General features: G+C 39.8%; 1 protein-coding gene across 1 annotated transcript; it reads left to right on the top strand.

The window, feature by feature from the left end:
* Positions 1-3,470: 3,470 nt before the first annotated feature.
* Positions 3,471-16,007, top strand: LOC126597775 (uncharacterized). The gene is made up of 11 exons (XM_050264604.1): positions 3,471-3,775; positions 3,875-3,922; positions 4,317-4,481; positions 4,562-4,628; positions 4,899-4,963; positions 5,076-5,154; positions 5,281-5,399; positions 5,532-5,611; positions 14,893-14,962; positions 15,259-15,336; positions 15,436-16,007. The coding sequence occupies exons 1-11, from the start codon at positions 3,569-3,571 to the stop codon at positions 15,499-15,501; spliced, it is 1,044 nt and encodes a 347-aa protein (XP_050120561.1). The 5' UTR covers positions 3,471-3,568; the 3' UTR covers positions 15,502-16,007.
* The last annotated feature ends 684 nt before the right edge of the window (positions 16,008-16,691 follow it).

Raw genomic sequence — 16,691 nt, forward strand, 5'->3', positions numbered from 1 at the left:
TTCTTTTTTTTTTTTTTTTACTTTTCCATTTTCTTTTTATTATTTACTTGTTCATATAAAAAAGGTATTCGGTTTTTCAAAGGACGCTTTACCGTATAAGTGAAAAATATTTCTATTTCTCTAAATTTTTTTAAGTTTTTTTTGTTAAAAATTAGATTTGTTTTCATTAGACAAAATGATCATGAGTTAAACAATCATTAAGCTTAAATTAAACGATTGTCGATGATTATTAAACAAATATTATAGTTCCACACGATTACCCTCCTGCTTCAAATGTCGGGAGGCATTGCTTTGAATTGAAAAAACTATTGTTAGAATATAATTAATGATATAAAAAGCTAACAAAATAAAAAATCAAAAGCTATGTGCAGAAAACTGATCCAATCCAAAAACAAATTAAAAAATAAATAAATAATAATCTTTTTTTGTAGTACAACGATATGTTTTACACTAAAGAAATTTAGAGTTTGGCTATACCACACAATGGGTAATCTAATTTAATGTCAAATTCACTATCAACGAGATTCGAATATAAAATCTCTTATTTACTAATAAAAAAGAATACTAGCAGATCGTAATATTGAGTGGTAAATAAATAATAGTTAAAATAAAGAATGCATGTGCTGCTGTGCATAGTATCTAATTTTGTTACACGGAAAGGAATGTGAGTGGGAAGGGCCGGTGGGGGATAAGTGGCAGAGGTGTCAGTTTACCAAACCTCCTTATTCCACACCCACCATTGCCTGCTTTCGACCAATTTGGGTTCAACTAAAAGTATTTTCATCCTAAATCACAAGACAATTGATTGTTGATAGAGTTGCTACGTGGTCGGGTATGTAGGTCAAGTTAATAAAACGTTATAACACTGACACGATTAGAGTCAAATTAACCAAAAAATAAAAGTCTGTGGGAGCTTGTGTGTGTTTTTAAATCAAATATATATAGTAATAAACATTAAATTAAATTTTACGTCTCGCAATGTTTACGTAAAACTTAATGTATAACAATGATATTTACGTAAATATTGCGAGAAAAACATTTGCATATAAAGAAATGCTAAGAAGACTCTTAAAGTGTGACTCTTTATAGATTTTCTGTTACTTCATAATTAACGTTAATTCTCATGCCAACTTTATGAAATATTGTGTAAAAAATATAAAGTGACAAAGAATCCATGAATAGTCAAACTTCTGAGAGAGCCCTCTGTAACATTTATCATGTGCCTCAAATGCCAAATTTATATATGCAATATGCATGCACTCTTAGCTTTCATTAAGAAATCAAAACAAAAAAAACAAAAAAAAATCAACATCTATTAACTATGAGAAGTAAGGATAATACTTCAGTACTCACTTGGTGACTACTCAACTTTTGATTTGGCCAGTGATATTGTACCACATATTTTATTATTTAAAAAAATAATGGACACATTTTTTATTTTTCTAAAGCTTTGAAAAACAAGAAATACGTGACTTCTTTTGATTGGATTTAAAAGTGAGTAATACTCATCAGCGAGTACCTAAGTATTATGTGAGAAATAATATTGTATTCTTAAATAGTTCTAATTTGTTTATTACCGAATTGGGAGGATTTGTGGAGAAAGATGCAGCTGCCTTAGACATTCTTGAATGTATTAAGAAACACAACGTTTCTTCTTCCAAACTGGATTAGGCAAGAACAAGTAATTTTAAGATGAATGCTTGGTGGTGAGGTGTGGACAGAAATGCAAAAATGATTTTAATTTATATAAAATAAAATAAAATGGTTATAATTTATAAACGGAAAATTGAATATAGATGGAAAATGTACCTAAGGTGTAATATGGCCTTTATATAGAAAGGGTATATTGCCAATATTATTTACATGCTAATATTTTAGATTTAATTTTAAATGATAGAGATATTTTGCATCCATTGATATTTGGTAAAATATTAATGTTTAAAAAAAATTAATTAGTTAATTAGTTTATATAAATATCTATTATAATTAGAGTACTTAACTTAAATCTAATATCAACGAGTACACGAGCAAAAGTCTAATTATATACGGTTATGTGACACTTTTAACGCTTACGGTTTTCGATGTGGGATTCAACATTTCTTCTTTAAGTTTACAAGAAAAAACATATCCATGAATAAAAGTATAAACGCTCATTCCACTAATGTGCAATTTCAAAGTTAAATGTGTGTTTGTTGTTACACTAGGGGTCGTGACATCACATATATTTTGTTCACTATTCTTGTTTTTACCATGCCTTTTTTTTGTCATTTTATGAAGGCACATAAGTTTATATAAAAGTTTAACACACACTTCTTTCCAAAAAAAAAAAAAAAAAGGTTTAAAACACACTAAAACACTGTTTTTTTTTTTTTACTAAAAGCACTTTCATAACTATCATTTATCAAACACTTACATACTTCATTTCGCAGTTTAAAGCACCGCAACAGTTTTTTTGTTTTGTTTTGTAAGCATAGCAATCCCAAACTAACACTTAGACTTTAGCTTTGTTTTTGGGTTAACAACGGGGCTAAATGGCTAACAAAGATAAATTATAATAAAACATCACGAGGCCTAGATGTTCAACAGCATTTGTCACTAGAAGGTGTCGACAAGAGATAAGAGCTTGTTAAAAAATAAATCGGACTAAGAGAACATGATAAACTCAAGTTAGTCCATTCATCAACCACAAAATTACAGTTTAATTCATGCATATCAACTCATGACAAGCCTACACCAATTCACCAAGAAGATGGTTGTCACTCACACCTCGCAAGATCAGGTAGACAACGAGAGCTTAATCAGATTCCACCAAAAGTCAAAAGAATCCCTTTGTTCCAAACTAGTTGCAGACCCTAGAAGATGCCCCAAATTTTACAAGGAGAACCTCACCACGGCTTAAGGTTAGAGCTGTTTTCAAAAGTAAAGGTAGAGCTGCTTAGGGTTCTTGTGCTGTAAAAAAAACATTGTTTTCAAAAGTAGGGGTAGAGTTGTTTTTATTATTATTATTTTTTCTGTTTTAGACCCATAATTTTGACAAAAAAAAAAAAACACTTTTCTCAATTTACCAAACACAATTTGAGCCTCAACTTTTATAAAAAAAAATTGCTTTAAAAATATTTTCTGCAATGCTAAACCAACCCTTGCATTTGCCGAGAACCAAAGAAATTCTTAATCACACCACCTACTCCAAAAGCACTTAAATTCGTTTGGAAGTGCACTTCAATGACTGAAAGCGTTTCTGAGAAAAATATTTTGGCTTTCAAAAGCAATTCCTGAAACAAACACCAATTATGTGCTTCTTATAGGAAGTTATTTAAGTGTTTTTTTTTATAATTCACTTGCATTTTTAATAAGAATTGATTCAAAAAATATTTTTACCAGAACCTTTTAGCAATTTTAAAAGCACTTCCAACCAAACATTCTCTAAAAAGGCTTGCAGTAGTCCAAACGAGGTTTATGGATTTGCTATTTACCCAAACTCTTTTTACAAAATTATTTTTTCTGGACCAAAAACCCTAAACTCTCAAAAACCCTCGTAAAGGCTTGGTAAGTACCACGTCGAACAGAAATGGGGAAGAAGAAGAAGAGAGCCGAATCAGAAGCAGAAGCACAACCAGAAGAGAACAAAGTCGACATTGTGAATGGCAACTCTCATCAGAAAGATAAGAAGAAGAAGAAGCACAAATTCGACGGACCCGCCGTGATACCTTCCGTGAGCATAGCCGTCCCCGGTTCAATCATCGACAACACTCAATCCCTCGAACTCGCCACCCGAGTATATTTTCTCTCCATCCAAACAGATAATTGCTCTCGTTTCACTTCCTCTTCATTTTTTCTAATTAATTAATTATGTTTATTACCAAATATTTCTCAGTTGGCCAGTCAGATTGCTCGTGCCGCGACGATTTTCCGAATCGACGAGGTTTCTATCTTTAATACTTGTTTATTTGAACTATGATTATCAAAATTAGAGGTTTCTGTTTGGATTGCTTCGGTAAGGGATAAAAGCGCTTCTTGACTGCCAAAAGTGCTTCTGTATACGTGTGGTGGAGAAATTTGGAAGTGCTTGTGGCTCAGAGGACGCTTTCTGGAGAAGTACCTGTGAAATGCTTCTTCAGGAGCACTTCCGAGGTGGAAATTCACTTGGATTTAAAAAAAAAATTTCAACTTGTTTATAAATGAAAGCACTTTTAACAAAAGCGCTCGTGAGCATTAGCGGTTTCTATAGAAGCAATCCCCAACGGGCCCCTAGTTATATCAGTTGATGTGTAAATGAGCATATTTGTTTACTCTGTAGTTGATTATTGTATAAACAGGTGGTGATATTTGACAGTAAGAGTGAGTCTGGCTCATTGCCACAAGCTGATTCGGATGAGAATGAAAGCGGTGCTGCTTTTCTTGTACGAATCTTGAGGTACCTTGAGACACCTCAGTATTTGAGAAAAGCTCTGTTTCCAAAACACAACAGCCTAAGATTTGTGGTGAGTTCCTTGATCATACATCATATGATGTTGTTGTTGTTGATTTTCAGCTTATACCTCGACTTACATTGCTTTGACAGGGCATGTTACCCCCGCTTGATGCTCCGCACCATCTGCGCAAACATGAATGGGGTCCATTTCGGGAAGGTAAGGTGCAATGGGTGGATTTTAAGACTTCTTGTGATATTGAAATAATGACTTTTCTGAAAGACAAAAATTTGTCTGACTATATTTGCGTATACCCATGACGACAATTTTCTAGATATTAAACAAGAACCAACATGATAAAAATGGTTCAGTCTTCCGACTATACATGGGATGATGGGATTGTACTATGTAGTTTTGTTTGATTGTGCTTTCTGTTCAGAGTCTTTAGACATATGGCCATAACTTTGAGAGTGTGCGATAAATGTATAGGTGTCACACTGAAAGAAAGACCTCCCAACCTTGTGGGAAGACTAGTTGATGTGGGCTTGAGTAAGGTACTCCCTCCAATTCTAGTTTACAGTAACAAGGGTTATTGCTTGATAGTTTCTTCCTCGCCTTCACCTCTCAAGACTTGGCCATTAGTTGATTTAGTGATGAAATATGCAGAATGTCATTGTTGATCAAGTACTTGATCCTGGAACAAGAGTTACTGTGGCTATGGGAGCCAGTTGGAACTTGGATGCTGGTAATGAATCTGTCCTGAATTTGTTTTTTGGCCTTTTCTGTTTTCTTTCTCGACCATTAATGGAGGCTTTACTATTGACTATGAATCTTACGTGGGTATTGGCTTCTTTCTATTGCATTGATCTAGATATATCACGCCAGGTTGTCTCATCCTCCAAACCTAGGGAAGAAGCAGGAACATATTGGGGGTACAAAGTGCGCTATGCTTCTAATATTACTTCAGTCATGAATGAATGCCCATACAAGGTACTCATGCATTGACCCTATGATCCTCTCTCTCTCTCTCTCTCTATCCCAGACCCCTTCCCGTAAATACATGATTTCATGTTAATCATTCAGATATGGTGTTTCTTTATCAACTTTGTTATTCAATCACAGGGTGGCTATGACCATTCAATTGGTACCTCAGAGCATGGTCAGATTATTAATTCCTCTGAGCTCACTGTACCTACTTTCAGGTACATTTCTTTGAACGTACTAACCATTAATAACATTGTGTTCATTAGATGCTGTGCATTTTGCATTCTCTGGGTAACTGGTAGCTACTGAAGGCAGCTGTGTTTCTGTATGTTGTAATTTGATAGATGCCTATTGTAGTTTGTATTCATTGACTAGATTGCTTAGTTATCGGGTAGGCTCTTGATGTACCCGGGATGGAATTTCAACTTCTTTCAATCTATTAACCTCGTTCTAGATGCACATTCTTTTTAGGGATATGTAGAATATAACACGATGCCCTTCCGCCCCCTTCCTCCTTCCATTTCTTTTCTGTAGATGCTTAAATTGTTACCTTATGTGGGTTCTTTAGTTTTCTGGTTAAGTAAGGTTGCCTGGCGCCCTTCTCAGAGATTGGCCTGAGGACAACCATTTCATCTCTATTACAATATTTTATCCGTAAAGTTGCATTAAACAGAAAATGAAAATTAAAGGAGGAGGGGGAGGGCGTCAGGTAGTCGACAGCCGGCACTCCATGATCACGTCGAATCCTTATGAAAATGAATCCAGAACAAAATCGCGCTAAAGCTAGGGCGTCACCCGTAAGTGGCGCGCTGTGTGGCCCGAGCACAGTGATAAGTGAGCAAGGGTCGCTGTATCTCCATCGGCACCCGGATGCAGTGTTAAATGAGCAAGGGGGCCATAGAAACTTCTTTTCGAACGACTCCACTCAAAGTTGTTTGGGAGCATATGCTCCTATCAACTTTACCCGGGACACACAAAAGAAGTACTTTGATCCTATTAGACGGGGGAGGGTGAAGAAGCTAGGACAGAAGGGTAGAGTTCAAGAGAGCAAAATGCGTTTAGGAACGTGGAATATAGGAACCTTAACGGGAAAATCTATGGAAGTAGTGGAAGTTATGGTGAGGAGAAGGATAAATATTATGTGCCTACAAGAAACTAAGTGGGTTGGTAGTAAGGCAAAGGATCTAGAAAACTCAGGGTTTAAACTTTGGTATTCGGGCACAAATAGAACGAGAAACGGTGTTGGCATCATCGTGGACAAGACCTTGGTACAAGATGTTGTAGATGTCAAGAGGGTAGGAGATAGAATCATGGCAATCAAGATTGTAATAGGACAAGAACTTATCAATGTGATTAGTGCGTACGCACCTCAAGTAGGGTTGGATACGAGTTCGAAGGAGAAATTTTGGGAAGATCTTGGAGACTTGGTGCAAGGAATTGCTCAGACGGAGAAGTTATTTATAGGAGGAGATTTAAATGGACACGTGGGCAGGGAGACAGGCAACTATGGAGGTTTTCATGGTGGCCATGGTTTTGGGGAGAGAAACGAGGATGGGGAAGCTATCTTGGATTTTGCAATGGCATATGATCTCTTCTTAGCCAACACCTTCTTTAAGAAGAGAGAAGAACATGTGATCACCTACAAGAGTGGGTCGTCAAAAACACAAATAGATTTTCTTCTAATGAGGAAAGGGGATCGTATAACTTGTAAGGATTGCAAAGTTATACCAGGAGAGAGCGTGGCTAATCAACATCGCTTGTTGGTGATGGATGTACATATCAAAAGAGTAAGACAAAAGAACAAGACTTGGAAGTGCCCAAGAACTAGATGGTGGAATCTAAAAGAAGAAAAACAAGCCATTTTCAAAGAGAAGGTAATCACCCAATGTGTGTGGGATAGAGAGGGGGAAGCTAGCCAAATGTGGGATTCCATGGCTAGTTGTATCCGAAAAGTAGCAAAAGAGGTATTAGGAGAGTCCAAGGGCTTTGCCCCACACCAAAAGGAATCTTGGTGGTGGAATGAGGAGGTACAAACAAAGGTGAAGGCTAAGAAGGAATGTTGTAAAGCCTTATACAAGGAGAGGACCGATGAAAATGGTGAAAGGTATAGAAAAGCGAAGCAAGAGGCGAAGAAAGCTGTCAGAGAAGCTAAGTTAGCGGCTTACGACGATATGTATAAACGACTAGATACCAAAGAAGGAGAGTTGGATATCTATAAACTAGCTAGAGCAAGGGAAAAGAAGACAAGGGACCTAAACCAAGTGAGGTGCATCAAGGATGAGGATGGAAAGGTTCTTGCTACAGAGAACGCGGTTAAAGACAGATGGAGAGGTTATTTTCATAATCTTTTCAATGAAGGACATGAAAGGAGTGCTTCTTTAGGGGAGTTGAGTAACTCAGAAGAGTGTAGAAACTACTCCTTTTATCGTCGAATCCGGAAGGAAGAAGTGGTTGTAGCTTTGAAGAAGATGAAGCATAGAAAAGCAATAGGCCCAGACGATATACCAATCGAAGTGTGGAAAGTTTTGGGAGAGACAGGTATAACATGGCTCACTGACCTTTTCAATAGGATTTTGAAAACGAAGAAGATGCCAAATGAGTGGCGAACGAGCACTTTGGTGCCTATCTACAAGAATAAGGGCGACGTACAAAATTGCATGAACTATAGGGGTATTAAGCTAATGAGTCATACAATGAAGCTCTGGGAGAGAGTCATTGAGCATAGATTGAGGCAAGAGACACGGGTTTCGGACAACCAATTCGGGTTCATGCCAGGGCGCTCAACCATGGAGGCAATCTATCTCTTACGAAGATTGATGGAAAGATATAGAGATGGGAAAAAGGATTTACACATGGTCTTTATAGATTTGGAAAAAGCGTATGATAGGGTCCCAAGAGACATTCTTTGGAGGATTTTAGAGAAGAAAGGAGTACGAGTAGCATATATCCAAGCTATAAAGGATATGTATGAAGGAGCAAAGACTGCCGTAAGAACTCATGAAGGACAAACCGAAAGCTTTCCCATAACTGTAGGATTACATCAAGGCTCATCCTTAAGTCCTTACCTTTTTGCGTTGGTAATGGATGAGTTAACAGGACATATTCAAGATGATATTCCTTGGTGTATGCTTTTCGCAGACGATATAGTGTTGATAGATGAAACTCAGGAAGGGGTAAATGCAAAGCTTAACCTTTGGAGAGAAGTGTTGGAATCTAAAGGTCTTCGCCTAAGCCGATCAAAGACAGAATATATGGAGTGCAAGTTCAGTGCAAATGGAGGCCAAAACGAGTTAGGGGTGAGGATCGGAGATCAAGAAATACCAAAGAGCGACCGTTTTCGTTACCTAGGATCTATCTTGCAAAAGAACGGAGAATTAGATGGAGATCTCAACCATAGAATACAAGCTGGATGGATGAAGTGGAAGAGTGCATCCGGCGTGTTGTGTGACCGCCGTATGCCACTGAAGCTCAAGGGAAAATTTTATAGGACGGCAATAAGGCCGGCGATGCTGTATGGCACAGAATGTTGGGCGGTGAAACATCAACACGTACACAAAATGGGTGTAGCGGAGATGAGGATGCTTCGTTGGATGTGTGGGCACACGAGAAAGGATAAGATTAGGAATGAGGATATCCGGGGTAAAGTAGGAGTAGCCGAAATTGAAGGAAAGATGAGAGAAAATCGGTTACGGTGGTTTGGACATGTGCAAAGAAGGCCTACTGACGCTCCGATTAGAAGATGCGACTATGGGACAGAGGTTCAGGGCCGAAGGGGTAGAGGAAGACCTAGGAAAACTTTGGAAGAGACTCTAAGAAAAGACTTAGAGTACTTGGATCTAACGAAGGACATGACACAGGATCGAGCACAATGGCGTTCTAAGATTCATATAGCCGATCCCACTCAGTGACTTGGATTTTCCAAGTCTCCAACCAAGAAGTTTTCCTCACTCGGGAAATTAAGGGAACACTACCCCAACCTACATGCTCCACTCAGAAAGCTTCAACATACAAGCTTGAACAAAAGAAAATTCAAAGAACTTAGAGAAGAAGGCTTTGGTGTATTTAACACAATACGTTGAAATGAAGGAAAGCTTATTTATTGATATCCCCGATAAGCTACAAATATGTACATATACATGAGTCAAAATAAACACACAAGAGGGAGCCTTCACAAAGGTTGCTTAGGAGAAGTCTCAGCAGTCGGTAGAGCCCCAGAAAGAGAAGGCACCGGAGGGGGATCATTTGGAGCCTCAGTACTGGACAGAACCCTAGAAGGAGGAGGCATCAGAGGTTGATCATTTGGAGCTTCATTACGCGGTACAGCCCCAGAAGACGAAGGCAATAAATGCCTTTGGAACAAACCCACAAATCTTTGATGATCAAGTAAAACCTGACCATCAGTTTCCTTCATCTGGTCAAGCTTCCTCTTCATGTTTGTAGCATAGTCATGTGCGAGCCGGTGCAACTGTTTATTCTCATGCTTGAGCCCTCTAATCTCCTGTTTGAGACTCATCACTTCAGCCGCCAATGATTCAACTTGGCGGGTTCGAGCAAATAGGCGTTGGGCCATATTAGACACAGAACCTGCACACTGAACACTGAGAGCCAGCGAATCCTTAACAGCTAACTCATCAGACCGTTTGGAAAGTAGTCTGTTATCTTTGGGAGTGAGAAGGTTCCTGGCCACCACCGCAGCGGTCATATCATTCTTCATCACGGAATCCCCAACGGTAAGAGGACCAGTTGGGGAGACGAAGGATGGGCGCCATATGTTGTCTGGAGAAGGCGGGGCTGCCTCTTCAACAAGGTTCAAGTCAAAACGACGGTCGGAGGGGCCAGACATTTTCAAAGGTGTTGAAGAGAGAAGAGGTCGGACAAATCAAGATCTTAGAAGTGCAAGAATGAAGCTTCTACTGGTGGAGATTCAAGTGTGCTTTGGAACTTAATGCCAGCCTCTATAAAAATCTGCACTCGACGGAGCTTCAGAAATCAAAGAGGCGCCTGCTCAGAAATCGAAAAGGCGTTTGCTTTCTCAAAAGTTGGGCTGCTTAGAGATCACGAGGGTTGATCTCAGAAATCGAAGAGCCGTTTGCTTTCTCAAAAGTTGGGCTGCTCAAAGACCACGAAGGCCGATCTCAGAAATCGAAGAGGCGCTCGCTTTCTCAAAAGCTGGGCTCCCTAGAGACCACGAGGGCCGATCTCAGAAATCGAAGAGGCACCTACTTTTCCAGCCTTGTCAGCACCTGTCACACGCACACTCAGCTTTGCGGAAATTATGGGCATTCTGTCAAAGACTTCTGGGGAAGTAGAAAACACATGAATCTTACTGTTCAATCACCCACTTCCCACACGCAACAATAGCTCATGGGTACCACAGATAACTTTGCCAAAGTTCTCTGCCAAAGTTGAGCACGTGAAGCTTGCAGCTCCCACTACATCGCTCTGACCAAGAAGGGTAAAAGAATAGTAAAGAAACAGCACTAACAAAGTTTAGACCCATAAATTTTGAAGGTCTAGCTACCATATTATTACCCACAAGGGTAAAGGAACAGTACCACTGCTGGATAATTGGAAAGTCCATGTATGTCAACCTCTGTGCTTCGTGGCAAGGTAGACTAGCAAACATGCCCAACCTTTACTCACATTCGAGAAAACACTCCCAATAAGATTGCTTGCTCCAAAATCGAAGAGGCACCGTCCTCCGAATCTAAAGAGCCAGACTCCCAACATGACTACTTTCTTAAAAATCGAAGAGAGGGTAAAGGAACAGTACCATTGCTGGATAATTGGAAAGTCCCTGTGTGTCAACCTCTGTGCTTCGTGGCAAGGTAGACTAGCAAACATGCCCAACCTTTACTCACATTCGAGAAAACACTCCCAACAAGATTGCTTGCTCCAAAATCGAAGAGGCACCGCCCTCCGAATCTCGAGAGCCACTCTCCCAACATGATTACTTTCTCAAAAATCGAAGAGACACTGCTCCCCGAATCTCGAGAGCCAGACCCCCAGCATGATTGCTTTCTCAAAAATCGGTGAGGCACCGTTCTCCGAATCAATCGAAGAGGCGCTCGCTTTCTCAAAAGCATGGCTGCTCAGAGACCACGAGGGCCGATCTCAGAAATCGAAGAGGCACCTACTTTTCTAGCCTTGTCAGCACCTGTCACACGCACACTCAGCTTTGCAGAAATTATGGGCATTCTGTCGAAGACTTCTGGTGAAGTAGAAAGCACATGAATCTTACTGTTCAATCACCCACTTCCCACACGCAACAATAACTCATGGGTACCACAGATCACTTTGCCAAAGTTCTCTGCCAAAGTTGAGCACGTGAAGCTTGCAGCTCCCACTACATCGCTCTGACCAAGAAAGGTAAAAGAATAGCAAAGAAACAGCACTAACAAAGTTTAGACACATAAATTTTGAAGGTCTAGCTACCATATTATTACCCACAAGGGTAAAGGAACAGTACCACTGCTGGATAATTGGAAAGTCCCTGTGTGTCAACCTCTGTGCTTCGTGGCAAGGTAGACTAGCAAACATGCCCAACCTTTACTCACATTCGAGAAAACAGTCCCAACAAGATTGCTTGCTCCAAAATCGAAGAGGCACCTTCCTCCGAATCTCGAGAGCCAGACTCCCAACATGACTACTTTCTCAAAATCGAAGAGAGGGTAAAGGAACAGTACCATTGCTGGATAATTGGAAAGTCCCTGTGTGTCAACCTTTGTGCTTCGTGGCAAGGTAGACTAGCAAACATGTCCAACCTTTACTCACATTCGAGACAACACTCCCAACAAGATTGCTTGCTCCAAAATCGAAGAGGCACCGCCTTCCGAATCTCGAGAGCCAGACTCCCAACATGATTACTTCCTCAAAAATCGAAGAGACACTGCTCTCCGAATCTCGAGAGTCAGACCCCCAGCATGATTGCTTTCTCAAAAATCGAAGAGGCATCGTTCTCCGAATCTCGAGAGCCAGATACCACAGACCACTTTTTCAAAGTGCTCTGACAGAGTTAAAACATGTGAAACTGGCAGCTCCCACTACCGTGCTATGACCAAGCAGGGTAAAGGAATAGCATTACTACTTGTTGTTAGGGAGACTCCTATATATGTCGACCTCCATCCCCAACGGACAGGCAGACCTGCAAAAATGCTCAACCCTTCATCATATCTGAGAGGGCACTCCCAACAAAGCCTTTCGAAATATTCAGCTTTCTTTCCCCCCGATAATACCTCTGCAAACAAGCTATACTAGAGCAAGAATATCTCATATCATCAGGGTTAAAAGCAAGAGTATCCCATATCATGCTTTTTCCCTGTTTTTTCTTTTGGCCTTGTTTTTACCTGCAAGACAAGGAGAAAGAGAGCAATCAGTCAGCACTTGGAATCAAGCTTCCAGCCAGGAACTGACTGCCTGGAACCCCTTACCTGATTACTTACCTGGCATTGCTCTCGAGTACTCATCTTCATCATCTTATGTTTCCAGGGAAGATTCCGCATCTGCTTGAGGAACAGATAGGGCAAGTGCGAAGGATACAAGGAAGCATGTGGAGACAAGCGTAACAGCACACGTGCCGATACATCCATTACTCTGTCAAAAGCAAAAGTATCCCATATCAGCAGGGTGGAACGTACTCTAGATTTGATGGACTTGTTTTGACCCTCAAATTCTTCAGTCGGCCTTATACTCTGGAGGAAACCAGAAAACCCTCCAGCTCAGTTCAAGAATAAGCCTGTGGAAAGTTACTTCTTCAAAAGCAAAAGTATCTCATATCATCTCTTCTCATCTTTCTTCTCTTTATCCTTCATGCTGCTGGAAGATGGGGAGAAGGTGAACAATCAGTCGGAGCTCTGATTGCTTACCTTGTCTGTCACCTCTTTCAGCAAACCCCCTAGCTCGGCGACTTGGGGGACTCCTACTACATGGTTTGTATCGCGCTTGACCAAGCCTGAAACTACAAGTAAGCTTCAAGTGAAATTGATACATTACCTTGTGCATCTCCACCAGTTAAAGATACCACCCCTGGATGGAGGAAGAGTACTTCCAGAGAAGATGCCACATCTACCTATGAGACAGATAAGGCAAGTCAAGACGACACCACACTCCGATACTTAGAAGTTTCGTGATTACGAGATCATTCTCCCACAATATTTCCTAATGTCATTTGTACTAAATCATTCACTCGAACTCACTAAAGGAGAGCTTGAACCTATGTACTTGTGTAAACCCTTCACAATTAATGAGAACTCTTCTATTCCGTGGACGTAGCCAATCTGGGTGAACCACGTACATCTTGTGTTTGCTTTCCTATCTCTATCCATTTATATACTTATCCACACTAATGACCGGAGCAATCTAGCGAAGATCACAAAAAGCGACCGTTTTCGTTACCTAGGATCTATCTTGCAAGAGAACGGAGAATTAGATGGAGATCTCAACCATAGAATACGAGCTGGATGGAAAGAGTGCATCCGGCGTGTTGTGTGACCGTCGTAGGCCACTGAAGCTCAAGGGAAAATTTTATAGGACGGCAATAAGGCCAGCGATGTTGTATGGCAGAGAATGTTGGGTGGTGAAACATCAACACGTACACAAAATGGGTGTAGCGGAGATGAGGATGCTTCGTGGGATGTGTGGGCACACGAGAAAGGATAAGATTGGGAATGAGGATATCCGAGGTAAAGTAGGAGTAGCCGAAATTGTAGGAAAGATGAGAGAAAATCGGCTCTGGTGATTTGGACATGTGCAAAGAAGGCCGACTGACGCTCCGGTTCGAAGATGTGACTACGGGACAGAGGTTCAGGGCCGAAGGGGTAGAGGAAGACCTAGGACAACTTTGGAAGAGACTCTAAGAAAAGACTTAGAGTACTTGGATCTAACGGAGGGCATGACACAAAACCGAGCGCAATGGCGTTCTAGGATTCATATAGCCGACCCCACTTAGTGGGAAAAGGCTTTGTTGTTGTTGTTGTTGTTGTACATAAGACAAGTACTGACAAGCTTCCAGTCATATTTTTTTTATTTGAATAGTTGACTGTATTCAGTTGGACATGACACAAAACCGAGCGCAATGGCGTTCTAGGATTCATATAGCCGACCCCACTTAGTGGGAAAAGGCTTTGTTGTTGTTGTTGTTGTTGTAGTTGACTGTATTCAGTTGTGTTTAAAACATCATGGGTATTTTGACTTTCTTTAGGGTAATGCTATTCACACACCCCTTTTTACCTCACACACGCTTGTTAATTTTTGTCCATTGATGTTCTTCAATTCATTCGATCCGATGGCCGGAAACTGGGAAGGGCGTGTGAAAGGTAAAAAAGGGTGTGTGTGGATAGCACCACCCTTTTTGTATCTTCAGTTTTTTGAGAATTATATCAGATTTCCTATGATTTTTAGTTTTAGACACTTAATATCTTTCTAGTATTACTACTTCCAACTATATTATGAAAATGTGAAATTAGATACTTGTTAATTGACTGAATGAATATTTTGGCAGGCATCTATTGATTGCTTTTGGTGGACTTGCTGGGTTGGAAGAGAGCGTTGAAGAGGATGCTAACCTAAAGGTATTGTTCCTAGGGCTTTGGCGTGATATTGTGAATTGATCAGGGCTTTGGTTTTCACAACTTATAGTAGGTATTGAGTTGTAAAAACAAACTACTCCGTATATCTTAGCAATCTAAAAAAATGTGTTACGTTTAGACTTTTTACCCAGAAAACATCCCCTTACGAACTTCTGAACATCTTTATGATCTTGAAAACGCTTGCTTGAGGCGAAACATCTAGTAGCTTGTTTAACTGAAAGTAAAAATATAGAAACGAAACAGTAATTGAATTCTGTTTTTGTTGGATCTTTTTGAAGGAAAAAAGTGTGAGAGAGGTATTTGATTTGTATTTGAACACATGCCCGCATCAGGGGAGTCGAACAATTCGAACTGAGGTACTTATGGCGTACTCTTTGCTCTTCTATGCATGGATGAAAACTTCTTAGTGAAAAAAACTGTGTTATTATTTGCTTAATTTGCTTCTTCATGAGCAGGAAGCCATTCTCATATCTCTTCAGTATTTCCAAGAACCAATCAGCCGAGCATTGAAGAGAATTTAGCATTAAAGCTCACTAATTGGAGGACATTAGGAACTTCCACAGTTGCCAAGATCACAGGGAATCTGAAATCAAGTCATGATTCTTCCGATTCGTAACTTTGCTTCTAACATCATTAAAGGCGGGAATAGCAATTATGCAGCAGAAGATTATCCTCGTCCCTTTTGTTCATTTGTTTCTGCCCAACTGGTCCACAAGCTGCTCAACATTAAGCTGCGTGATTAAGCGGACAATTTGTGATCTAAATTAAGCTGCAAGGTTGGAATGAAAGTCTGCCAAAAAACTTAATTGATGTTGTAATCCGGGTGAATATTGAAGAGTTTTTGTATTGGCGCCTTGAGTAGGTGGATCCAGCGCAGCTGGTAAATTTCGGAGCACGAGCTCATTGTTTTCTTCTTGTAAACATGTAAGGTAGACAATTTTTTTCTGGGGCTGAAAACATATATGAAAAAACTGTATTGAAAACTTTAGAAAGCCAATTACCAAATATGGATGGGTTTTTTGGTTAACGATACGGTTCTCTGAATTAGTCTAATCTATAGAATATTGGGATTCGAACTTGAATGCAAATGAGGCTGTGTATCCAAAACTAATTCACATCTACCAAATAGTGGTGACTCGGCTTATTAGTTTGGATATGAAAATGGAAAATATTAAAAAAAATTATCGAATAAAAACCAGAACGACTAATCTATCATACTGAACAAAACCGATCGATTTGGCTGGTTACAATTTGGAAAAATAATTGTTATGGGGAAAGTAGTTTTGGTTAACCGTATAGGTGCATAAAGAACTACAACAGATCCGTACACACACTATGCAACACAGAGAAAATTGAATAGGTTGATTTTGCCATTCCACGTGTCTATTACTTGATAAAACCGTTGAATTCCTGTTTGTGATTTAAACGCGTCATCCTTAATTGAAATGTTAAGCGATCTACGTGACTCTCTAATTGTCAAAATTAAATCTCCAAGTCCTTTAAGTGAAAAAACAATCCTATGAAAAAAAAAAATTAGTTGGATGCAAATATATTAACCCAATACAATCCTATGAAATAAAATGACCACCAACAAAAGAGAGTAGCAAAGGTACCGTTTGGTACATGGTACGGGACGGAACGAAGTGGGACGAGGCGTTCCGTTCTACGTTTGGTGTTGCTAAAACGGGTGGAACGTGTTGTTCTACGGGAC

This window comes from Malus sylvestris, chromosome 13 (genome assembly GCF_916048215.2).
Source record: "Malus sylvestris chromosome 13, drMalSylv7.2, whole genome shotgun sequence".
NCBI classification, from domain to species: Eukaryota; Viridiplantae; Streptophyta; class Magnoliopsida; order Rosales; family Rosaceae; genus Malus; species Malus sylvestris.